This window comes from Brachypodium distachyon, chromosome 1 (genome assembly GCF_000005505.3).
Source record: "Brachypodium distachyon strain Bd21 chromosome 1, Brachypodium_distachyon_v3.0, whole genome shotgun sequence".
NCBI lineage: Eukaryota > Viridiplantae > Streptophyta > Magnoliopsida > Poales > Poaceae > Brachypodium > Brachypodium distachyon.
Genome location: NC_016131.3, coordinates 42,563,437 through 42,589,520, shown reverse-complemented (window position 1 = coordinate 42,589,520; position 26,084 = coordinate 42,563,437). Strand labels below are relative to the sequence as shown.

Here is a 26,084-nt window from a genome sequence, read left to right as displayed (position 1 = left end):
ACATTGAAATATTTAAAATATGATTTCTGTTTTTTAAATGTTAGGGTTCCCTGCAGCCCCGGAGCCATGTTGTGCCTAGCACGTGCCTGTGACAGTTCTAAAAAACAAAATACGAAACATCAGCCTTTTTACTGGGCGGAAAACAAGCCCGTAAGCTGAGCGCGATGGGCCGAAAGCAAGAATCGCTGAAGCAAGTTTGCTCGTATCGGGCCGCGCTGGCTCGGCCACCTCCAAGCTAACCTTTGCTTGCCGAGATCGCCGAGGGGGGTTAGGGTTTTAGGCAGAGGGCCGGAGATATGGACGACAGGGCGAGGCAGTGGCTCCTCCTTGCCGCCGTCGCCGGTGCCGGCACCGCCTTCGGCGCGCTATCCGCTGCCTCCCTACTCAATTTCCTCTCTAGGTAACTGACCGAACCCTCCCCATACGAGTTGCGGGGATTATTCGCCTAACATTCGCTTCATTTTTCCGGATGAGTGCAGATCCAAGCGGAGAGAGGGCTACGTGCGCAACCTGTTAGAATCGAATGGCGGTACCAGCGGTACGTACGCTAAGTAATCTCTCAATGGTTTTCCAGTTGAATAATGTGTAGCAGTGGTAGTAGTTGTTGTAGAGAGTAGAGACTACTGATAATTCAACGCGCCTATGTAATTCCAGTGCTCTCCACCAAGTAGATAAGGGCTGAAGCGTGTCTCATAGGAAAAAATTATAACCAATTGTTGTGTGGTTGACTGGATGCTGTTACTTGTTTGCTGGTATTGAACGGCCATCAAGTACTTTTGTCCTAATAGTGTTGGTTGGGAGCAGGCAGTGATGGATTGGGAACACGTCTGCGCGCTGCCAATAGCTCGGATCTTCTTTCTGATGAAGTTGTCTCTGAGCAGCTTACAAGGTTTGGATTCTTACTATCCAATTGTGGAGGGCGTCCTTTAGTCACTTACATGCTGTCGCATAGAATGAAGAGTTGTGTTTCATATTGCACATCTTATGAATTCCTCATCTCCTCATAATTGTTGCTAGAAGCATAGCTAATAATACATAACCCAGTGCTTGAAAAGAGCTATTTTCCTGCTGTCAATTGATTCTGTCTCACCTCTTTCAATGTCATGTGAACAGAAAGTGATTCATATTCTCACTGTACATAATTAGTACTCCCTCCGATCCATAATAATCCAAGACACTTATTATGGATCGGAGGGAGTACCATTTTCTGTGCATTCTACATAATCTCACGCTTTATATCTAATCCACCTTTTCCAATGTTCTGACCACCTTACTGTAACCCTAGCATGTTGAAGCAGCTGTTTTTTGTTTGTGGTTACCAACAGCTGTTTTTTCTGTACATCTTAGGAATATACAATTTTTTGGCGTCGAATCTCAGAGGAAAGTTACTGAATCTTTTGTTGTAGTCATTGGTCTTGGAGGGGTTGGCAGTCATGCTGCTTCCATGCTCCTGAGATCTGGGGTTGGCAGATTGCTCCTAGTAGATTTTGACCAGGTATATATTTTTACAGTTGGCAGATTGGAGTTGCTTTGCTTCCCTGTCGATGATATATTATGCAGAGCCTCCAGAATTTCAATCAAAACACAGAATAAGTGCATTATCTAGTAGATGCATGTTCAATATCATTTAGAAATATGACTTGCATCAAAACTTATTTACTATGCATCAATGTATATCATACATACTGAGTAGGCTTTGGCAGTAGTTGGGCATGCTTACATTATGTTTCTGTAATAACACCCGGTGTAAAATAGGTGGACATTAACACGGATCTCATGATATGTTGAAGGTCTCACTCTCATCATTAAATCGGCATGCTGTGGCAACCAGAGATGATGTTGGGACCCCAAAAGCATCATGCCTCAAGAAGCATTTCTCGATGATATATCCAGAGTGCCAAATAGAAGCAAGAGTGCAGCTGTATGACCCATCAGCCGAGGATGAAATTCTTTCTGGACAGCCTGATTTTGTTCTTGATTGCATAGATAACATTGATACTAAGGTAAAATATATAGTTTGAATAATGCTCACACCAAACCTGAGTTTGATATTATTTAATCAAAAAACTGCGTTCAGCCTTTCACGCATTTTTGTGGCCTTCAGTATTCGGGTGTACCTTTTATTTTTCATGTTCTTATGCCTAAATCCTTCTTTTCATGTTCCTGTATTTACTTTGATGAAGGAATAGCTGTGAGTACTCCATGGAACATCATATGCATTCAGTCTGATGAAGGAATGCTTTAGCAGTACTATGAAAAATTGCTGAAATTATTCTAGAAGCAAATTAAGCACACAGCTGAAACGTGTATGGCCCTGAATCTCTGATCGCACAGCATTTTGATGATTAAGCAACACTTAAACCCAATTTTTTAAATTATGCTTTTAATTCGCTTTGTTCTGCCTGTCCATGCTAGTTAACTAATTCAATAGTATTATGGTATGTGCATCGTCACGAGACACTGTGATATTATTGATCTTTAAATAGGTATCTCTCCTTGCGGCTTGCGCACGCAGAGGTTTAAGGGTACTTTCTGCAATGGGGGCTGGAGCTCGAGCGGACCCAACCCGAATTCGTGTTGCAGATTTGAGAGAATCTACCAATGATCCCCTTTCTCGGGCGGTAAATATTGACAACTTGTTTGAAGACTTTAAATGTTCAGCCTATGCAATCTTTTATTAACTGACATGTTTGGGTGTCAACATTGGATGTGCTATAAATAAGGTGGTGCAGTTTTCTTTTCCTGTAGGTGCGGTATCGGCTGAAGAAGGATCATGGAATTGAAGGTGGAATACCAGTAGTTTTTTCGTTGGAGAAGCCCAAGGCAAAACTACTTCCCTTTCAAGCTTCGAAAGAAGAGGAAACTCCATCAGATTACCAGGTCAGGTCCTTTTATGTGTGCACCAGCACTGTCCCGCTACCTGGTTTACTAGTCATGTTTATTTTCTGAGCATGCCATTGAGTTAGCTAGGATCCTCTAAATCATCTTGCCGCTTATATTTTAGCAGCGCAGATAAGGCTGACAACATGGTATGTGTCATCATGCAGATTGTGCCAGGATTCAGGGTTCGCATTATCCCAGTACTGGGAACTATCCCTGCAATATTTGGTCAAGTTATGGCCTCATATGTGGTTACTCAGCTCGCCAAATTAGATTTTCAAACAGAACCGATTGTTAACCTGGATTTGGATCATTACCGTGTTCTTCACCAGCGTCTTCTTGAGCACGAGGAGTTGATATATGGGTCAGCTGAGCAAGTTTTGGTATTACTCCCTCTTCATATGAAGCCTATAATTTTTTTGTCATCTTGTTTCATATTACAAGGTGTGAATGCAATTTATTAAAAAAATAATGTTTGCCCACATTTACAACATTTCGATCTCTCCTGCATTTATAAGTAGCACCCTCACCTGCTAGTATCTTCTCTACTTCAATGTATTTAAGTATGTATGGTACGGTAACTTTCTATTCCCTTCTCTTGCTTTGGTAAGCTCCTTTAATTACTGCCTACTCAAAATTGTCTTATACTCCCTCCGTTCCTAAATACTTGTCGCTGTTTTAGTGCAAAAGCAGTATATTTCTTGTTGCTACTTCATAACCTGGATCACAAGATTTTTACTGGGGCATTATGGTATTAAAGCACTATTTAGATTATGTTGTTATTGACAGTTCTTCTGAAAACGTGATTACTCTACTTGACATCCCTACACCGTGACATCTCATTGTAAATTTTGTAATTATCTTTATCTGCAAAAAAGGTTGATGCTCAAGAGGTGATGTACGCTGTAAAAGAATTGTGGTGTGGTCGAAGTGCTAGGGACCAAAACCTGAAGGACACTGGCCGGAAAATGTGGAGATCTGTCAATGAACTAATGCTTGTTCGGTGCGCCTTTCTGTTTAAGTTATTAAGTGTGGTTTTACATGTTATTAGTTATCATTTGTGTGATAGTTACATACTTATGCTATTATGTCCTATACATGTCTGACATGGTAAAGTAAAAGGCGAAGTATCTAGTGAAAACTGGATTTCGGTGAAAACCTGCAAACTCACTACGTGGACCGTGAAATCAGTAATGGAAGGCCTAGATTGAATGTGGGATTTCCAAACGCCCACTTAACTCCAGTTTGCACATAACCCCCTCCCTGTCCCGTTCCATCCTCTTCATATCCTATCTCGTTCCTGCCCCTACGGTGCGGCGACGGTGACTCTGCGGCCGTGACGGTGAATCGGCAGATGCTGCGCTTCCCCGGCTCAACGGCGTCTTGGCGGCCACGATTCGGCCCACAACAGAATAGGCAGCTGCTGTGCTGACCCAGCGCGACGGCGTCTCGGCGACCACGGCGCTGCCCGCAACACGGAATCGACGGCCGCTGCAGCACCCAGTGAGATGGGGTCTCGCCGGACATGGGATACTCGCGACGGTGACTCGTTAGGATGATGGCGCCACCGGCCGTCAGCCCTCTCCCTTCAGACCACGCGTCTCCACCGGACAGATCCTATTCGCAGCTCCGCACCCTCCCGTCCTCCGCCTCCTCATGGCTCTGCACTGAAATCCCTTCTCCATTGATTCAGGGTGCAGGCGGTAGCTCATCCAGTCATCCTGGTAGATGGAAAGCAAAGTATTTATCTGATACTTGCAGTAGCTCGTGCCTCTTGCCTTCAGTTTCACGGAGACAAACTCAATGCCTGCACTTCTTTATTCCTTCTACGAATATACTCATGCCTGCAGTTTCTTCATGTGGTAGTACTAGATAAACTCAATGCTTACACGAGGATTGGTAGAATGCTTGAACACCAAAACTGAAAAATTCAGGAACGCAACTTCGGAAGGTTCTGCAAATCAAGCTTCAGAGGAGAAGCCATCGATTGGGCCGTGCTCCTGTCGCCGAATCACCATCACGGCCATCCTGTGTCCAGCGAACGTCTTCGTGTTGGGTGTCGCAGCGGCCGCCGATTCGCTGTCGCGGGCATCGCCGTGACCGCCGAGACGCCGTCTGAGCCGGGTCAACACAGCAGCTGCTGAGACGCTCGCACTTGGCCAGCGCAGCAGCCGCCGATTCGCTGTCATGGAAAGCACTGTGGCCGCCGAGACGCCGTCGAGCAGGGAAATCGCAGCATTTACCTAGTCACAGTCGCGGCTGCAGAGACGCAGAGTCGCCATTACGTTAGGCAGGAACGTGGTAGGAAGAGGATAGGAACGGGACATAGAAGGGGTTATGTGCAAAGTAGAGTTAAGTGGGAGTTTGGAAATTCCACCTTCAATCTGTGCCATCTGTTATTGATCTGACAGCCCGTATTGTGAGTTTGCAGGTTTTCACTGAAATCCAGTTTTCACTGGATACTTCGCCAAAGTAAAAACTTAAGTCAATATATCTGTTTATCATAACAGAGATTTCCACTTGCTAATTAGTAGTACTCCCTCTGTCTAGATATGTAAGTTGTATTCATGATTTGACCGATGATTAATAAGCTTATATGTGGGCTATGTGACACAGGAATCTGTGTCATTGGATTCATATTCAGAAATACTTTCTCATGATTGTTATTTTGTAACTTGATGAAATGTCTTCAAAGAAATTTATGCTAAAAAAGTACTCCTTACACATCCTAATGGAGGAAGTAAGAGAAGTGGAGTATGACTTGCATACTTTTGTGGGATATACTGAGATGAACCTTAAGGTGATCCTACTAGTTATTATGCCAAGTCGAGCTCATTGACTGAAACTGCCAACTTCAAGTTTGTTATGCCACCAACATACCATCACACATCTTCGTCATACCTCCATCTTATAGACTTCAGCATATTGTTGGTATGAAGTTGCAGTAGCAATCTTACAGAATCAGAAATGCGAGTTACTATATAGTTTTTCATTATTAACATGTTTAATTAAAATCAAAATGGATCAGCATATGTTTAACAATTGTTCATGTTGCTATTGTGTTGCTTTATTTTGTTAGGTGGGACAAATCAAAGCCTGCTGGCGTGTCAAACTTAATACTTCTCAAGTTCAGCGAGGTAATAGGCCATGTGTACCAGTATACAGTAATGCCTAAGCATATGTCAAAGACAGTATCTTCTCGTGGCTAACCTTTTGTTTTCCTCCTAGGCGGATGCACATGAATCCACCACGCTCGCTCAAATAAAAGAAGAAGAACCTGAATTTTATACCATGGTTTCACATGTGTTGAAGCGAGCTGAAACAGAGTTTGCTTTATGAGCAGGTCACCAATCTTATTGGATTTCTTCTATTGCTAAACCGTAATTACTGAATTTCCATTGGTCAAGCAGGCAGATTTCTGTTTTTCGTGGTCCTAGATGTGCATTTTTTTGGAGGTTTTGTTTTATGAGAATGAGCATTTGATGGCAGTTTTTCCATTTCTCTGTGAGGATCTTCCTGTAATTATCTACCCAGGATTTTCCTGTAATCTGATAGTATTTTAGATGCTTTTGAGATTACCTCATGCCGCAACATGGCTTTTAATTATTGCACATATAAGATACAGTGTCAAATTTGATCATGTTTCACTCTACTTTGCACTGGACTGAAGTTGTCTGGGGGACACCGGGTCAATCAGACTGCTATGAAAAGCCAGATTGCGAAATGGATTTGATGCCAGGCGACGAAGATGGCGTGAGTCTTTAATGTGCCCTGTCCTGTGATCAAATGTCCCGATCAGCAACATTCAAGTGTGCTCTAACGGGCCGCCAGGGGGTTTCAATCAAGACACGCGGACTGGTTCAGCAGCCGACTGCTAAGTCAAGACGACTGAAACAGGACACATTTCAATTTGCATTTCGTTCTACTTATCTTCAAGGCGACTGTCCAGATTTGAAGAGCAAAAAGTAAACGTTTCCAATGTCTTTCCTTGAGATGCATCTTGTTGTGAGATCTTTTGTTTACAAAATCGATCAAGCTTTGTCCATAGCTCACCGGTCAATGTGATTGTCTTGAATGTGAAGTTGAATTTTGACATGGTCTTTCACTCTTGTCTTCATTGGAGCAGATTTTGGTCTCTTCCTGAAGCCATCTAACGCATCATCTATGTCAGATTACGCTAATAACGTCTGCATCATACTTGCTGCAAATTTAACCATGTGTTTTTAATCTAGCGGTAAGGTGGGAAAACCCTAGATTTAAAAATAAAGTTGAGCAAAACCTTGATTAGAAGGGCAAATAAGTAAAATTAAGAATAGAAAGTAGTGCAAAAAGAAAAACACAGAGCATGATGGCAAACTTCACTATATTGAGATTGTGTTACAGAAATAGAGATTAACATGTCGACTGTTGTACATAGGTGGGCGAAGTTTCCAATGAAAACTAGAACTCATTGAAAACCCGCAAACTTGTGACACGAGATGTATCTCGACGACTGATGACATAAATCAAAGGTGGGATATATAATAAACCATTAACTCTATGCCGTGGGATCGACAAGAAAAAAAAAGAAAAAAAAACTTCGTGTGGTAGTCTGATAAAGCCTGCGCACAAACGGCAAGTTAAGAGTACCCTCTTCGCAGACCTGCCTCAGAAAGTCAAGAGCCATTCTACGGAGGAAAATCTGATGTGCACACCGCCGCAGGGACAGGGAGTTCCACGCTTTGGCGGTGCCCAGCGGCAGCGGGGAGGGGTAAACATTGGACCCCAAAAAAGAACGAAGAAAAATGGGGTTCAATTCAAGAAAAGGCTAAAAGAAAAATAGCAGTCACGCCTATGCCGCCATTGTTCATATTAGTTTACCACGACCCCATCCTCTTTCTCCGTCTCCTCTTGATCCCACTGCAATTCTCTGTCCATATATATATGTGAACCTAAAAGTGTCAATTGTGCATCGCAGCAGCTAGCTCCATCCAAAGCCATCACAATCTTTGATTGTTTCCAGATAGCAAAAGCTACAAACTGACAGACAGTCATATATCACATGTTCTCTTTGTTGTTTGACGCCTTCAGCAAATTCTCTTGATCCATCTAGTCCCCCCATTGCACATACACACACATACCTAGCCAGGATTCGTTATTTTCTTGGTAAATAAATTCATGGTGGAACAAGCAATGGCCAGGGCCAGGGAGGCGAGCGGCGGCAGGGGGGAGATGGCGGCGGCGGTGGAGAGGGCAATTAGGTGCCTCGGCAGAGGGGTCGACATGGCGGGTGACCTGAGGCTGAAGCACTGCAAGGAGGACGGCGGCTGCCTCGTCGCGAGGAGCGGCGGGAAGGCGGCGGCGGTCGCCGTGCCGGGGATCGGCGTGGTGGCCGACGTGCCCGCCGACGTCAAGTGCGGCAAGGGCGACCGGACCAGGCTCAGGTCCGATGTGCTCGAGTTCAACAAGGTTTGCTGCTCTGCTCTCGCACCTTAATTGCTCTCTGATTCCCTTCGATGCTTAATCTGGAGTTTGGCGAGTAGGGGTTTTGGGTCAAATGGTTCAAGCTGCGAGTCAGGAGATTTGTTAATTTTACCTGCTAGATTTACACACCAAAGTTTAATTCATTTTTTTTCTGAACGCATCAGAGTTTAATTCTTTAATGTAAAACAGAAGACCAAATTGAACCGATCAAGTCACGAAGTTATCAGGAAAGAAAAGAGACAGGCGATACCCATTATACGACCAAATGATCGTAGCAGCATAATGAATTACAGCATCCTCCAAATCTCAATCAACTTCAGACCCATCCTGGTCAAAATTTTCTAATCAAAATAATCGTAACAAGCATAAGAAGTTTTACTATTGTCTTGTGTCTTGACTCTTGACTGTGACAACACAAAGAAGAGTAGCCAAGAAAATACTCTCGAAGTCTGAAATGAAGCATGTGATGATTAATCAAGAGAAAGATGCTTGACCGCGCAGATGTCGGAGCTGTTCAACCACCGGAGCTCGCTGCCTGGGAAGATCCCGTCAGGTCACTTCAACTCGTGCTTCGGCCTCGACGGCGGCTCCTGGGCTCAGGACGTCTCTAGCACAAAGTGCCTGGCGCTCGACGGCTACTTCATCTCCCTCCTCGACCTCCGGCTCGACTGCCGCCCGCCCACGTCATCCAAGACGTGCCCATGTCCTGGGACCCCTCTGCCATAGCAAGGTACAAATACATAGTACAACATTATTAGCTCATTTTCAATTGCCACAGAAAATTGATGCCTCCAAGTTGAGGTTAATATGATCAACTTAGTCTGATGTGATGGTGACTTCGCCCCATCCAGGAGTGCAAAATTCTCCACCACACTTGTGCCATGTGGTGTGTTGTGATAAATCGTATGCGTCGTCGAAATTTAGTGCGGGACTCGGACTTGTTCAAGGTCTAGAACCACTATCTGCAAAGGACATAGCGATTCAGATGTATTTAATGTGCCCCATGGAAAACATTTACAATGCTCACAAGAGTGATAAGAAGAAGAAGAAGAAAATAAATTAGACTTTTATTTTTACATCTCCGACAATTCAAATATAATGATTAAAAGCAGGATAGATTTAACTGACACCGACAGGAAAACAGGTTATATTTCCTTCTTCCTTCACATCTTTGTTAGAGCCTAATAGTAGTCTGAACTCTGAACATGTCACCATCGAGTCATTGATTAGTGAAAGCTATCAGATGATTTATTGTCAGCCAAGACTCAAGATGTAGCTTTCAAATTCTGAAACTGTCTACATACCATAAAGTTTCAAGATTAATCTCACTCCTTGAATTGCTCAGCAGTTTCATCGAGAAGTACGGGACGCATATTGTGGTCGGAGTGAGCATGGGCGGCCAAGATGTGGTCTATGCGAAGCAGGACAAGTCATCGCTGCTGACGCAATCCGAGATCAAGGAGCACCTAGACAAGCTTGGTGACCAGGTCTTCACTGGGACGTGCACCCTTCCTCCTTCACACTGCAAGTCCAGAGATCACAAGATTAAGGTCAAGAAATTTCGATTACTTAACCATATGCAAACTGAAATTATTATTAAAACCCACTAGATAAACAAGAATCGGGTAACACCGAAATGTACTAAAGAGAGCTCCATAATTTTGATCACAACAGGTTCCTGAGGCCTTCAATGTATTTGATGCCCAAGTAACACAGCAGACAGTTGAAGGAATGAACACCACTCAAGTGTCATGCAAAGAGGTACAGCTCTAAGTTGAAACTTGTCAAGAATCTTGAAGCAAGTTATGCAAGGATCTTTTCTGACTGTTAATTGATGTAGGGTGTGACAGTGATACACTCCAAGAGGGGAGGGGATACATCAGCGAGGAGCCACGCTGAGTGGCTGCTCACAGTGCCGGCAAAGCCGGATGCGATCAACTTCAGGGTTTTGCCCTTGACATCCCTTCTCACAGGGGTGACAGGCTTGGGCTTCCTCTCCCATGCCATAAACATCTACTTGAGATGTAAGCGCCCTCTAGTTTAGCACACATTTAGCCATGCCATAGGTGTGTACCTACCAATTTCATGAAAACTTCCATACGACAATTGAAAATCTATTAGAATCTGGCGTTTCATATGTGTAGTGAAAACAACTCTATCTCAGCATGAACCACATTTTCCTCTCCATCTATTGAGGTTGAGGTTTGATGCCATCGATACGATTAGATGACAATTTGTTAATTACATATCAAAGTAAAAACAAACAAGGAGAGATCATCCATGCATGTTATAACCTCCAGGTTGTATATATCCCACATGCAGTTTTGCAGCTAAAAATGCTCAATTGTACCACTACTCTGTTTAACAGACAAACCTCCAGTAGCAGATTTGAGGTACTTCCTGGACTTCCAGTACCATAGATTGTGGGCCCCTACACTCAGCGACCTACCTTTGGGTCTATGCTCAAACCGCCAAGATGATGGCCAAGCCTTGAACTTCAGTCTTGTAAGATCAAAGCTCCATGTCAGCTCAAACCAGGCAAGAAATCCTTGCTCATTGATTCGAACCATCTGCAACCAAGGCAACAAATGCTAACTGAACCACATGACAAAAACCAAATGCAGGTTATTGTTCCAAAGCTGCCAATCACTGGGATGAGACTGCACCTGGAGGGCAAGAAAAACAACAGGTTAGCTACATTTACTTAGAGTTTGCTGCAAATCCTGTCAGAATGTTGACTGAAACATACTATTGCATAACTAATTGTAGATTGTTAACAACTTCACATATCATTCTCAGGTTAGGCCTCCACCTGCAACATTTGTCAAACACACCAACATTCATCAATGTTCGACCAAACAAACCACCAATATGGCATGGATCGGAGACGATCTCTGACGAAAGGTACTACGAACCGATCCAATGGAGAATGTTCGCCCACGTCTGCACCATGCCAGTGAAGTATGATCCCCGCTGGTGCGGCGCAAACCGACAGACCGCGTACATTGTATCCGGTGCGCAGCTGCATGTCATGGCCCATGAATCGACGAACATACTGCACCTCAGGCTCTTGTACACCGAGTTGCTAGGGTACACCGTTGTGCAGTCCAAATGGGCACACAGCACGGCGAGACTTTCAGGTAAAGGGAGCTTCCTGTCAAAATCTTCTGGGCAGTCTTCAGGTGCTGCTGAAAAGGAGCGGCAGGAACCGGCAAGGGTGAGCATTGACTCCGGCGTGTTCGCCGGAGGACCACCGGTTCCTGTTGGTGCCCAGAAGCTGCTCAAGTTTGTTGACACGGCACAGGTAACCATGGGGCCGCAGGACGCCCCTGGATACTGGCTGGTCACCGGTGCAAAGCTTGATGTTGAGAAGGGGAAGATCTCGTTGCGTGTCAAGTTCTCCCTGCTTGCTCCAGTTTCATGACAGGATCATTAGAATATGTCAAGTAGTGGAAGGGAACTGTGAGCCCCTGTGAAAAAAGATGAGCAGCACCCGAAAAATACAACATTAAATTGAAAAGAATAGAACATTAAAATCTAATGATCACACGGCTTTGCTCCCCGTGCGGCGTGTTCCAACGGGCCTGCATCCATGCATTATTACTGAAGTCAAATTTTCAAAATGATTTTATCTTCTTAATCGTTAATCTGATGAAAGATCCGGCAGGTGCTTCGAAACAAGACCACAATTTACTATGTTCTGTCGTTCTGATGACTTTTTCCAACACCATCGGTTAGTAGATTATACTATCACGTTACCATGTCAGTTGTGAGCAATTACCATATTAATTAATGATCGGTCCACTAATATCACACGACCACCAAGTAAAAAAAAATCTATTTAGACATTGCAACGTTATGCAAGATCCAAGATTAGTGTTGTAGTGTTTCAACAAGTAATATATATCATTAGATCATACAAGTACAATGATGCAAGTATTTGTAGGTGCACGTTGATGCTCAGAAACTAGTAACTGAGTGATATTAATTTGGTAAACAAGTAATTAGAACTTCATAATCAAGTGATATTTAACATGGTAACCGAATGGTCATGGTAACTCTTGATGAAAAAATATATCGTCAAAGCATATCGACATGGGATATAGTTTTGTAGATATTGACACGATAAAGCTAACGGTGAAAACAAATTGTCAATCGGATGCACGGTTTAGAAAATAAAAGATTTTGAAAATTTCAATCATAGGTAATCTCAGGGATTTGTTATTCGTTATGCGCCGCACGCTAACTTATATGGGGCATGTGTGCCCTGTAGTTTGGTTTTAATCATACACATTTGATAGTTGCCACTTGAATTGCACGGTTATAAAGTAAAGCTTACTTGACATCGTGTTGTGTGAGGAATAGTCAAAATTTCAAAAGAAATGTGATCATGTGAATTTTTCTTGGAAACTGCAATTTTGTCCTCACTTCACGAGTAGTTTTATACGTACTGTGCTGGATCAACAGTTGGATCGATTAGTTTCCTGAAATATTGATCGATCGATGTGCATACCTTTCTCGATGTTTTGCTAAGATCAAAAGAAGAAGAGAAAAAAAATCAATGTACCGGGCTGCACGCAGCAAGAGCCTTGATGTGGGCTGACTCGCGCCCCAGCACCTTCAAAGCTTGGCCCTCCCCACTCCCTTGCCTCACGGGCTGTCTGCCCATCTCCTTCTGGGCTGTTTAAGGACTAGGATGGCCATAAAAAAAAAGGGAAGATCCAGTTGTAATGGGCTTTGTATATAAAGCAACAAAATAATTTTCTGGCGTCCTCTGAACCCGGCTATGTCTACACCCCACCCTACTGAGAGAATACTCAATGCTCAGTGCTACCGTGTTCAAATTTTTTGAAATAAATTGAGTGGGTTCATAAGACATGTGTCTATGTTGTCATAAAATTTCAACTCTAAATTCATTATACATGGAGAGAAACAAAAAAGACAAATGCAAATATGAATAGTGTCAGAAATTTGTGTGTTTTTGTCTTTCTGCGACCTATTCACGTCCGGATTTGTCTTTTTTGTTTCTCTATGCATATAATGAATTTGGATTTGAAACTTTATAAGGTGGTAGACACATATATTATGAACCACTCAATTTATTTTGAAACTTTTGAAAACTTTATAGGCATGCTACCATTAGTTGGTAGTACGGTAGCACCTAAAGAGACGGGAGCACATATATCTTCTCCTGACTTAGGCTGTGGGCACGAAGCCCTCAAAGTTGTCATTTTTTCTGATAAATTAGCAATGAAATTGTCTTTATATCTCTCGCTTTGATGCATTGGCAAGAAACAAAAGAACAGTGAGTGGGAGACAAAAGTATGTATGTTGGTGAAGATAAAGATGTGTTGTTGTTCTAGGCAACAACAAGAGTAACGGGTGTCAAAACTCGATGGCACAACCGCACAAGTGCATGAAAGTAGGGTGTGTATGCGGCCTTCTAGCGAAGGTCGCCGTACACTTGGACAAGTTGACATGTTGATATTTTTTGAATAGATTCGGTTGACCCTGCGGGTATAACTTAGTCATATGTTAGGAGAGATTTCCAGTAAATCGTAGCCAAAATGTTTGGGTCGATCATGGTTCCCCAAATCACTTAGCGATAGATCAAAAGGGGTCGTCTCGGACTTGGGCCGAACGAAGCTTCCCAAGTAACGATTCTAACCCGATTCCTTTCCTTTGGGTTCGGACCGGACTAGGTTTCCCGAAGTTCCGAAACTAGAGCTCCTCAAAGAGCCTGTCCAGTACTTTTCCCTTGAGTTTATTCAAGTTGAAAGTGAATGATACATGCCCCTTGAGGGATAGTTATAGCCTAGAGATCAATGACAAAAGACCATGCCTACTCTTGAGGGAGAGGGAAAAATGAGGGTAAAATGGTAAAAGGAGCTCCTCGGTGTTGGCAACCGTTTTTGGTTTACAAGTGGACGTTATCAAGATTGCATCAAATGAAAAAATGTCCAACATAAAAATTGTGAGTATCGTCAGTGGCAAGCAACTTTTGTTTTTGTCTCATGTCAATACGAGGACGTATGCGACTTGTGTGGCTAAGATAAAGGACATGTCCACAAATTTAGAGTTTGGCAGTCCGAAGCGCTATTAGAAACAGAGCTAAAACGGTATAAAGATCGACTCGGTTTGAAAAGTTGTCAACATGAAAGTTTTTCGTTTTTTCAAACAGCTACATCTTGATGAACATGCTATAGAAAGAGATAACATTGTCTTTTCAAATGGCTCACCAATCATGGCATTTTTTGGAACAAAAAAAATGCTGATACCTAAGATAGAATATGCAATTTATTAGATTTCATTAATAAGTTTCTTGATGTAAAAATTAATTTAAATAATTTGTTTCTCAAAAAAGGAAGAACTAATGTATTTTTTTTACGCAAATGGAAGAGATTAAGTAAGTCCGTTCTTCCAGGTTCCTAAGGTTCCATTTCCTCTGTTCCAAACCAAGACTTTATGAAATTTATTTTCTTTTGCATTTCTCTGTTCTCCCCGTGCATTCATTTCTCATTCTATTTTTCATATTCATGTGTTCCAAATGGGACTGTAGGGTTTGTGTCAGGTCTGTGTGATCTAAATAGAGATACCACAATGATACAAGATTATAGATTATTGACCCTGGGGAGTAACGAAGACCCACTAGTTCTATGTCGTAACCAATCGCTGTCTCATGACAATTAAACATTCTTAGAAGCGATGGTTATGAGGGATTCGGTTGCGAGGTTTGTGGCTGGTCTAGCCTAGTCTTCACTTCCTTTGGTATAACACTAGCCTATCAAGTATAAACCGTTTATTACTAGTGTCCCTTCATTCTAGTGTTGTGCCATTTAAATACATGCTTCTTAGTTTAGTTTACCTTGTTTCTCTCTTTAGACAAGTAAAAGGTATCATTGAGTAAACTAACCTCATAACTTAGGTTTGGGTGCGGAACGACTTGTTTCCATGACAATTCTCGTCATGGGATATGGAATGTTTAGCTCTTTAGGTTCAATACTATCTTGGAAATACTTCCACAAAAGTTATACCATGCATATGGTGTACTCGTTGGGGCCAATACTAGTGCTAGACTTGTTTCTTGCTTCATGGATCATTCTCCCCGCGCTAGGGACACTTTTATCTGATGGCATCTTACTTGGTTGACCCAACGACCCCAGTAAGTTTGAGATCACCGGCATCATCCATCTTCTCCCAGGTTTTACCTACGGGCCTTGGTAGGTTAGGATGCACATTGCCTAGGGGTAGTAGTGAGAGCCCGCTCCAACATATCGCGTGACTCTAAAATTTGGTATAACTTGGTAAAATATATTATATGTTTATTAATATTTATTACATGGATATAATATTCATTTCTTTTGTGCACTAGCTGGTGCTAGACTAGTGCAGAATACAGAGAGGGAGTGTTTGGAATTTCAAATCCGGGTCTGACATGGCCGACATGGCGACATCTAGGAACTTTAAAAATGAACACAAATATCCCATATTTGATTTCAAAATCAAAACCCATGTCCTCTGTAGAACATGAAAATCGATCTTGCATCATGCAACCATTGGTCTATGAAGTATACGCACACGTATATGCTAATGTTTTTCCCACACACCAAGTTAATGTGTTCATATCAAGGAAATGTTGAGTGAAAAAAAAACAATGTGCATGTGATTGTCATTTGTGGATTACTTACAAGAGAAGAGAAAAAAAGATCAAAATAAACAACAACATGTCACACTACTGCAGAATCATTTATTTCTGACGCGTTGAAAAACCTCTAGTCTGATGCAAATGGGACGCGTCACTAGTCAAGTGTCAAAGAGGACTCGGGAACTTCTGACGTGTCGACAAGCGTCAGAAGTAGGAAAAACATACTGACGCTTCTTCCATGACACGAGTCAGGAATAGTTTTCTCCGAGCCTCATGGGTCATATCGGCGTATTTTTGCTGACTCTTTTGGGCCGTAAGAAGCGTCGGAGCTGGTTATCTTTGATGCCTCCTTAAACAAGAAGCGTCAGTGATGGTTCTTATGAGAGGAAAAAAAATTACATCTGACGTCTTTTTCCTGTCAATGTCAGAGTCAACCATTATAATTTTAATTTATATCACAGGGAAACATTGAGCCAATCTGAATTTATATTCATTTGATGCAAGATATACTACATTTCATACAAGCTCGATCACATCACGTTGCATACAAGATCTGCTACATTTCATATAAGATCGACCACATTACATTGCATTTCAAGCAGGATCTGCTACATTTCATATAAGATTGACCGTATTACATTGCATTGTATACAAGGTACTACTACATTTCATAAAAGGTACAAACATCAGAGCGTTGTCAACAAGATTAAATAGTGCACGAATATGTCGGCAACATCATCCATGAGCAGCGCAGCGCCACGCCGAAGAAGGCGAGATGCACGGCCCGAGACAACAAGACGTAATCATGATCACCACGGTACCTCGTGGACATTTCTCGATGCCGTTTCGCTGTCGGAGCCTCATCGACGGTGAACGGCGGAATGCTCGGCCGAGGATGACGCTGAGGCCGGGGCGAAGGCGGTGGCAGAGGGGAGAGCCTGCATGAAGACCCCTCGGAGGCGTCGGCTCAGCCAATGACGGAGTGGACGTACGTGGTCGCTCCTGGATCTCCCACCCATTGAGACGGCAGTACACAACTATGATAGTGCAAACCTTGTTGGAGTTTGTGGCCGACTTGCATTGCATCTAGCCGCTTTTATAGCCTAGGCGAGGCAGTCCATGGACCGGAAGGGGAGGCGATGGACCGGATAAAGAGGAGTACCTGCGTCTTCCCGATGCATCAGCATGGCTCTTCACCTATACTGAGTTCACTCCATCTGAACATGCTACCTTTTTGACCGGCGCCCATGAACCTTTATAGATTTCGAACTTATCTTTAACGCTTTGGAACTATGAAGCGTCAGAGACCTCATGTGTCCATATACATTTCTGGCGCTTCTCCTTTGCTAAGCTTCAGAAATCGTAAGAACCCTTGAATCTTATCCTTTGAGTAGTTCTTTGACCCTTGTACGTATTGTAAGCGTCAGAAGAAGTTGTGGGTTCTCAGCTTACACCGCTGACTCTTGTCAAATGAAAATGTGTCAGCGGTCTAGTAACGTATATTTATCCTCGGCCTGTATTCTCCTCTACTTACAGAAACTGCCACAGCGACTGGAAGGAAACAAACCTCTCGCGAAATCTTCCTTCATGGGTCGTAGTCATAGTGGATACACCAATGATGGAGGTGAATCAACGATATCATGGCTTAGGGACTCCGTTTCCTGGACCTTCTCCTTCCATGACTTCGATCATCTCCTTGAAGATGACCCTGAGTATGATCCTGAGTAACTACTGTGCATTGAGAAAGGTAGGATGGTGGAGGTAACTCAGGTGTTGAAGCTGCAAGCCATGGTAGAGGAAGAAAAGAACTGGAAGAACATATTGTCCGATGAGAAGTTCAAACTAGATTTTGATCTTGCGGCCCAGGACGGGCTAAAAGAAGATCTCGAATAGGGAGATAGAAGAAGAAAATAAATTAATTGAAAATCTCAAAGTTCAGCTAGACCAGCTTCTGTGTGGAATGTGTTAGCATTGCACCAATATTAGCCGTTGTTTTGATTTGTGTTTATTCTTAGCTGTAGCGAGCTTTGAATTTAATTAGCAACTATGTCGTCCATGTAAAAAAAAGTGAGTTCCAACAAATCTCTGACGTGCGCTAAAACAAGGGGTCAGTGCGGCATCAAAAGTATATTGATGTGACGACACAAGGAAGAGTCAGAGAATTCCTCGTGAATGCAGTTGACGCTTTCGCAAAGGAAAGATTCAGAGAAGTTAGAGTCTCCTCTGACACGTACGAAATACGAAAGGATTAGTAGAAACGAACCGTTAGAAGTGTGGAAGTTCTTTGATGCTTTTCCAAGGTAAGTGTCAGAAATAATCTTGTTGCAGCAGCCTCCTGGACGATACCTGTGACACACTGAAAGATCGGTATGGTCGACTAGGGGAGGGGGGTGAATAGGCGACTAACAAATTTTACTTTTTCTTTTCACTTTTATGGGATAAAAGCATCAATACATGGGTTCACTAAAACGTCTAAAAGATGAACAACCCAAGTATCATGCAATAGCCGAAGCACGAGCACAAGCAATAGATAATCAATTGAAACTTGATTAATAGCCGAAGCACAAGATAAACAATTAAGCTTTGCGAGTGAGTAAAGGAGCAAGAATGATACCACACGGGGAGACGCAGATTTCACCGGAGTTCCACCTATTGGGGTTGGTGTACGTCTCCGTTTGAAGGAGTGCTCTACCACACAGGTAGAGGTGCCACCAAGGCTCACTCTATTCTCCAACTCACCACACCACAAAGGTGGGATGAGCTCTCACAACACCACAAAGGTGAGGTGAGTTCCACTAATGGCTTCCTTGAGGGCGAACGTCGAACCCTTACAAATAAGGAGAAGGGCACAACTCCACAACTTAATTGAGACTCCTTCCTGTCGTAGCACGGGGCTCAGACATCGGGGATGCGTGGGCACCCCCTTTTAGGTTCGGCAGTGGGCGACAGGGATCGCTCCGGCGATCGCCGGCGAGGCCAATGTAAAGCGTTGGAGCACAATGAACACGAGAACGCTTTTTACCCAGGTTCGGGCCACCCTGAGGTGTAAAACCCTACGTCCTGCTTCTGAGTTTGTTATTAGCCAGTGAACTAGGGTTTACAGGTTACCGGGGGAGTTCCCGGGTGCTCTCTCTTTTTAGCTAAGTGCTACTTGCTACTTTCGGCTAGAGCTAGCAGTGAACTGAGAACCGATCGAACCCTTTGACCGTTGGCGGGGGTGCTCCTTTTATACCGAAGAGGATACCACAAGTGCCTCGGTGCATGGGTGACAAATGGCGAACAAAGAACTAGGGCAGCTCGGCCCCGCTGCGCTGGCTTGCATGCAGGATGGGTAGCCCTGCACCTAGGGGTCTAGGTGCCTAAAATTTACCCCGGGCCAGTCACTGTAGGCTGACTGGACGGGGAATCCCCTTTTTGTCGGTGCATTTAATGCTCGCATGTGCTTCACTCCTTGTCCTGACGAGCCTTGCGCACAGGGAACCCGCTGAGCGGCCACGTGGCGTCGCTGTCCTGCTCGCTCGGTCCCGATCCTGTAACGGACACTTGCGCCCGGGAACGCCCTTCCCGGCAAATAACCTCCCGGGAAGCGTCCAGGCGGGGATTCTCTTGCTGCCCTCCAGGGCAACCCCCGCAACCCGGCTAGCCCTGCCGAGCTGGTGACTTGCCGGGCAGCTTGTGCGGTGCTGCCCGGGGTGCTGTCCTCCCGGGGAGCAAGCGAGGTGGCCCACGCGTCATGCAGCAGTGGTACCCCTGGTGCCACTGGTGCAACAGTAGCCTCCGGGCGTGGGCTGGCAACGCCTGTTCCCGGCTACACCCTTAACCGACGCGTGGGTCCCAAGCCGTTTCGGGGGCCCGTCCACGTGTTGCTTCAAGGATTCTGCCGTTACGGGCGGAGTAGTGGGCGCGAGATTTCTGCCGTGATCTCCCCCTTAAAGACGGGTGATTAAGGCCACACGCAGCTCCACCCCACCTCCCTCTTCCTCCTCACCGTCTTCTAGTTCCTCTGCGAGGGGTTCGTCGGAGTGATGCCGTCGGTGGCATTATTCCGGCACTACTTCTACCCCCGCGTCGAGCAGGCGGGGGCGATGTCGTCAGGGGTGGTCTTCCGCGCCCGCGAATGGATGAAATCGGAGATCATCGTCCGGTCGGAGAAGAAGATCGAGAAGGAGTGGCGCACGGACTGGTGCTGGGTTTGCGTGGAGGAACCCGAGGAGTTCATCTTCACGCCCACCGAGCTGTCGGTGCCCAACGACACCTGGCGGAACCGCTATAGCCGCGACGCTAAACTCCTCCCCATCGTCAAGAGGATCAAGGCCCTACCGCTAGCGGGGCTCACTGACCCTGACGTGGCGCGCACCTACATTAGCCGGCGCATCGCGCCGCTGCAGCTGCGCTCCCGCCCCGCGTGGATGTACACGGGGCCCGGGGACACCACCCGCCTCCAGCACGGGGGCGTGGCCCCGGAAGAAATCCAAGCGTGGGTGAAGGGGATCACCAGCGAAGACGCCCCCATCACGGAGCTGCCGCCGGGGGCTCCCTCCCTCCATGCCGGCGTCCCGAGGCTGCACAAGATCATCAGCGCCTACCTGCCCTGCAACGAGCAGGGGCTGATGTCCGACTCCCCCGCTCGGGCCCCGCGTCCCCCTCCACCCTCAACCTGTGGGAAACGGGCGGAGGAGAGTCGGAGCTCAGCTGGCCAGACCTCGAGTCCTCCGGTGACGAGGCGGGACAAGTTGCGGGGACCCAAGCGGTCCTCCCCGCGGCGGAGGAGGAGGACGACGATGAGGACAACGCGCCCCTGATCGTGTGGAGGTCAAGAGCGCCAGCAGCCACGGTGGCTTCTGCGGCGACCGGGCGCACGGCAACCCCACGGGCGCCCACAGCCCCGCTCAAGCGGGGGCTCTTCCGGGGCTTCGAGTTCAAGCTCAACCCCCCGAAGAACGGCACCCCAACGGGAGCCGGAAAGAGGGGGAGAGCGGACTCGCCACCCGCCGTGCCGAGCAAGAAGCTATGCACCCGGGCCATCACCAGCGCCGAACCGGCCGGCGCGGGGGTCAGTGGCGCCGCCACTGCGCCTGCCGCCGACCCAATCCCAGTGGAGGAGGAGCCGGCAACAGGTACTGACCCCTCCCCTGGTTCCATCGTTTATGCTTATCCTGCCTGTTGATCCGCAGCCGTGTTGCTTTTCAATTCGCAGGCGAAGTCCAGCCCGCAACGGGCGGCCCGGCAACAGCGACTGGGACGGAGGAGAAAGAGGCTCCTCCCGCAAGCTCGGCGGCCCCGCAAGGTACTCGTCCGGAGCTTCCTCGCGTTCATCACCGGGTAACTTAGTTTACCTTTAGATTCTAACTCCTTCTTTGCCGCAGACCTGACTGTGCCTGCAATGGGAGCGCGCGATGCGGTGGTCGATCTCGGCTCCGACGTCGAGGACGCGGAGATGAGAGTGGAGCCGGAGGCGGCTCCCGCGCTAAGCTCCACCGCGCTGGACACAATGGTGGCGGTGCCCGTCCTCGCTACCGAGGCGGAGCTCAGCGGCGCGTCCCCGGCCACGCAGGCTGACGGCGCGGATCCCGCGGCCACCCAGCAGGAGGCGTCTCCTGCCGGGGGTGCAGCAACTCCACCAGTCCCGCAACCCACGGGCGCGGGTGCGGGGGAGGCCGTGGCAGGGGAGCAGCAGGAGGCTCCGCCGCAAGTGGACGATGCCCCGCCCGGCCAAACAGTGGCGGTGGGGGCCTCGTCGTCGTCTGCCGCTACCTCCGGCCCGGACCTCGGCATCCTTGCCGGGGTGACTTGGGACCCAATCACCTGAGACCCAAGCATCTTCGACCGGGGGCACCAGTTCCTTGACGCCATCAAGGAACAACAACTGGCGTCCGTCACCTCTTTCAACCAAGTGAAGGAGCGCCACGTTCTCGCAAAGGGCCAGCTCGGCGAGGTGCGGCAAGCCGTTGAGAGGGAGTGGCAGCAGCTCTCCCGGCTTCTGGAGGAGACGCGCCTGGCCCGGTAGACCAGGGATGAAGCCGTAGCGGCAGTCGTCCCCGAGGGGGAGCTCCACCGGCAACTGGAGGCCCAGCGCGCCGAGCACCATCAGGCCCTGGACTCGCTGGCGGCGGCGCAGGAGAAGGCCAACAAGGAGCCCGAGGAGGTGCTCGCCACAGCCCAAGCTCGCCTCAACGAGAAGAGCGAGCTGGTCTGCAGCTACCTCTCCCAGCTCCAGGGGCTGCGGAACAAGTTGGACGAGCAGACCAAGGCTGCAGAGGACGTGGCAGCGGCGTCGGCTTGGCGGGAGAAGGAGCTCAACTCCGCCAAGGAGAAGAGTGCCCAACTCGAGTCCGAGTTGGCCACTGCCCGGGAGGAGCTTGTCAAGTTGGGCGAGGACAACATGGCCACGGCCACGGAGATCTCGTGGCGAGCAGACCTCCTCCGCCAGGCCAAGCATGCTGTGGCGCTGGCGTGTGGCAACCATGCCATGCTGGTGGAACAATGCTGGCGGGAAACCGTGAAGCTGCTCGGGATCGCCCGAGCGGTGCACGACCTGCTGCCGCGGTTCGAGCTGCAGGCCGCGCGGGTGGATGGGACGGATATTAGCACGCTGATCCCGTTCTTCTCTGACATGGTGGGGAAGCTCGGGGCGCTCGACGTGTGGATCTCCAAGTTCTGCGACGGGGAGATCGCCACGTGTGCCAGGGAGATCGCCGGGATGATCCTTCCCCAGGTGCACCTCCGCCACCCGGACTTCCCCTTCGAGACTTTGCTGGACGCCTGGTCGGACAATGAGGACGGCCCTATTCACTGCCAGGCGGTGAGCAGGTTCGTCAAGGAGATGGAGGACCAGATGCAGAGGAAGCCGGAGCCCGGGCCCGAGCCGGAGCCCCTAGCCGAAGGCGCTGGCAACTAGTCACCGCAACCCCCTGCCGGTCCTCGTTTTATCTTTGTGTCTTTGTTTTCTGATTCCTGCAAGTACCGCGCTTGGCGTCGTTCGAATAATTAATGTTTCATTAGTTCATGTAATCGTTCACTGCTTTTATAAATTTCGTTCTCTGGTTCTATTTGGTACTTGTTTCTTGTTTCCGGAGTTGACTCACGGGGTGGACCTACTGGCCTTCGTGTGTTAGGCCTTGTGTTGCCGGGAACTCGCGCGCCACACACTTAACCGGACCAGGGACCCGGAACGGACCCGCAGTGCCGACCTGGGGTCAAGTAGCAGCGGCGAGTCACTTCGCCTGTGGGATAGCTACTCCCAAGCATGCGCTCACGGGACGGACCCGCAAGCCGCACGAGGAACGCACTCCCCACGCAGGGGTCCTTCCAACACCCCAGCCACACGTAGGACTCGTGCCACACCAGCGAGCCAACGTTAAGTGCCAGAAAGCTTGGAGACCAGGATCATGTACTTAGCTGTCTGTTTTCGCACTTGGAACACTTGTTGGAGGGATGCGGCAGGAACGTTATGGCGGGGCCGCCGTCGGCGCCAAGCACTGATGGCGGCTCCACCACAGTGTCTCCGCGGCAGCCCTCACCTCGGAACCAACTTCTGGGGGAATGCGGCAAGGCCGCGATGGTAGTGCACCCATCGGCACTGACCACTGATGGCATGCGCCACCATCGTGTCTCTGTAGCAGCCCCCGCCTTGGAGATGCCCGGTGGAGTGATGTGGCAGGGAGGCGATGGCGGGAACACCCTCGGCACTTGTGCGCGGAGAAATGCTCCACCACCGCTTCTCTACCGCACCACTCGCCACCTTCTTAGCTTCGATCTGAGTTGCTCCATGGCCAGCACGCCCTTTTATAGGCGCGGTGAAGAATCTCGCCACCGTGCGTGCCGAGTCACCGCGGCACACGTGGCGACACCCTCCTGCGTCAAAACCCTTCAAATGCAGTAAGAGCCTTGCCACCATGCGCGCCAGGTCGTCGCAGCACACGTGGCGGCTCCCTCCCGCAGCAGGAACCTCGAAGTGCGGTGAGAACCTTGAAGTGCGGTCGCTACGCACTACTGGGCACCGCTAAATGACACAACCCGTGAGCAGTCCACAAGCCTTACAGTGCGCGCAACTCCGTCCTTGCCATGCATGTCAGATTCTTACCGAGTCCAAGATGCAACGTGGATAGAGTACAGGTAACCCTCCTGCCTCTCAGCTCCTGGACACAGAAGGGTCGATACCAAACTTGAGTGTGAGCACTCTTCTATCCCAGGACGTAGCTTCTGCGTGATGCGCGTTGCGGGGAGCCCAGCATGGCCCCGTGCCGGAGTGATCCGGCAACGGGTTTACGTTTTCGAGGCTCCGGCAGCCCCCTGCTCACAACCAAGGATGGAAAGAAACTTCTGTGCACCTAAAGCAGGAAAAACATGCAAGTAACCGATGCAACTTGAAATTCAGAGAGAAGCACTTATCTTTATTCACAGAAACTAGTGGTTTACAATCGGGGATTGCCCGGCTACACAAGTTCGAGAGGCATGCTACCGGAGCATCACCTGTGGGTCAGGCTCCGCCGCTTCACAGGTAGAACTTGCGCAAGTGCTCAAGGTTCCAACTGTTTTGCACCGGCAAGCGTTCTTCGGTGTCCAGCCGGACAGCCCCCAGCCTGGTTACCTGCACTACCCGGAAGGGCCCCTCCCTATTCGGAGCCAACTTGTTCCCGGCCTTCGTTGCTTGTATCCGGCGCAGGACAAGGTCTCCGATCTCGAGCTCCCGGGGACGGACCCGCCTGTCATGATAACGGCGGAGTCCCTGCTGGTAGCTTGCAGCTCGCACAGCAGCCTGGCATCGAAGTTCTTCGATGAAGTTTAGATCATCAACCCTCTGCTTGTGTTGGCTTTGGTTGCCGTACGCGCGTACGCGAGGGATCCATGCTTGAACTCGAGGGGCAGCACCGCTTTTGCCCGTAGAGAATGGCGAAAGGAGTTTCATCCGTTGCCTGGCTAGGTGTGGTCCTGATCGACCACAGCATGGGCTGGAGCTCTTCAATCCAGTGCTTCCCGTGGCCTTTGAGCTTGTCAAAGGTTCGCGTCTTGAGCCCCGCAGCACTTCTGCGTTGGCCCTCTCTACTTGTCCGTTGCTCCTAGGGTGAGCAACAAACGTGAAGTGGATCTTGGTGCCCATGCCCTCGTAGTAGGCTTGGAACGCTGCGCTCGTGAACTGTGTGCCGTTGTCGGTGATGATGCCGTTAGGCACACCAAATCGGCACACGATACCTTTGAAGAACTTGATGGCCGCCTGGGCGGTCACCTTCTGCACTGGTTCCACTTCCACCCACTTGGAGAACTTGTTGATGGCCACGAGCAAATACTCGTAGCTGCCAACTGCTCTCGGCAACTTGCCGACAATATCCAGCCCCCAGACCGCGAACGGCCAAGAGGATGGGATGACTTGCAGCGCTTGCGCCAGCTGGTTGCTCTTCTTTGCGTGGAATTGGCACGCCTCGCACGTCTTGACGAGTTGCTCGGCATAGGCCAGTAGAGGCCGTGCCGAAACGCCTTGCCGACCAGAGCCCGGGAGGCCGCATGGTGTGAGCATGTGCCTCGATGTATCTCCTCTAGCAGCGCGCGCCCCTCGTCCTAGGGCACGCAGAGGAGCTTCACCCCGTCTGCATGCCTCCGGTAGAGGCTCCCGTCCACCGGGGCGTACATCTTGGCTTGCCGGGCCACACGTTCCGTGGCAACGTCATCTTCCGGGAGGGCTTCTCCCTTCAGGTAGCGGGCGATATCCACCGCGCAAGGCGGGGTTGCCCTGATCATGCATGCCGCTACATAAGCGGCATGGACCTCCGCAGTTGCGGGTTTTCTTCGGTTGACGAAAGGGCTTCCCCGGTACCCGGCTTGGAGGCGACCGAAGGCGTAGTCTGCCTGTGCCAGAACACCCCTGCCGGAACCTTCCGGCGCTCCGCTGCCAACTTGGACAGCTCGTCAGCCCAGAAGTTATCCTTGCGCTTGACGTGCTCAAATCGCAAGCCCTTGAACTTGCGTTCTAGCTTGCGGACTTCATCCACGTACGCTGCCATCTGCGGGCAGTCGCAGTCCTTGTTAACCTGGTTGGTCACGAGTTGGGAATCCCCGCGAACAACCAAGTGCTTGATATCCAGGGCGATCGCCGCCCGCA

The 26,084-nt window shown here is 48.3% G+C and overlaps 1 protein-coding gene and 1 pseudogene across 2 annotated transcripts; both read left to right on the top strand.

Moving 5' to 3' along the window:
• Window positions 1–238: 238 nt before the first annotated feature.
• Window positions 239–6,532, top strand: LOC100844856 (tRNA threonylcarbamoyladenosine dehydratase). Of its 2 annotated transcripts, none has more exons than XM_003563952.4 (11): window positions 239–400; window positions 480–538; window positions 805–889; window positions 1,348–1,495; window positions 1,791–2,003; window positions 2,487–2,621; window positions 2,749–2,880; window positions 3,048–3,263; window positions 3,759–3,883; window positions 5,960–6,017; window positions 6,109–6,532. In XM_003563952.4, exons 1-11 carry the CDS (start codon window positions 297–299, stop codon window positions 6,217–6,219), a joined length of 1,386 nt encoding a protein of 461 aa, XP_003564000.1. In that variant the 5' UTR covers window positions 239–296; the 3' UTR covers window positions 6,220–6,532. The 2 variants fall into 2 exon arrangements, with proteins under 2 accessions (XP_003564000.1, XP_010227785.1); XM_010229483.3 differs by having other exon boundaries at window positions 258–400; window positions 1,407–1,495.
• An 834-nt stretch (window positions 6,533–7,366) lies between these two features.
• LOC100844549 lies at window positions 7,367–11,978 on the top strand (annotated as a pseudogene).
• The last annotated feature ends 14,106 nt before the right edge of the window (window positions 11,979–26,084 follow it).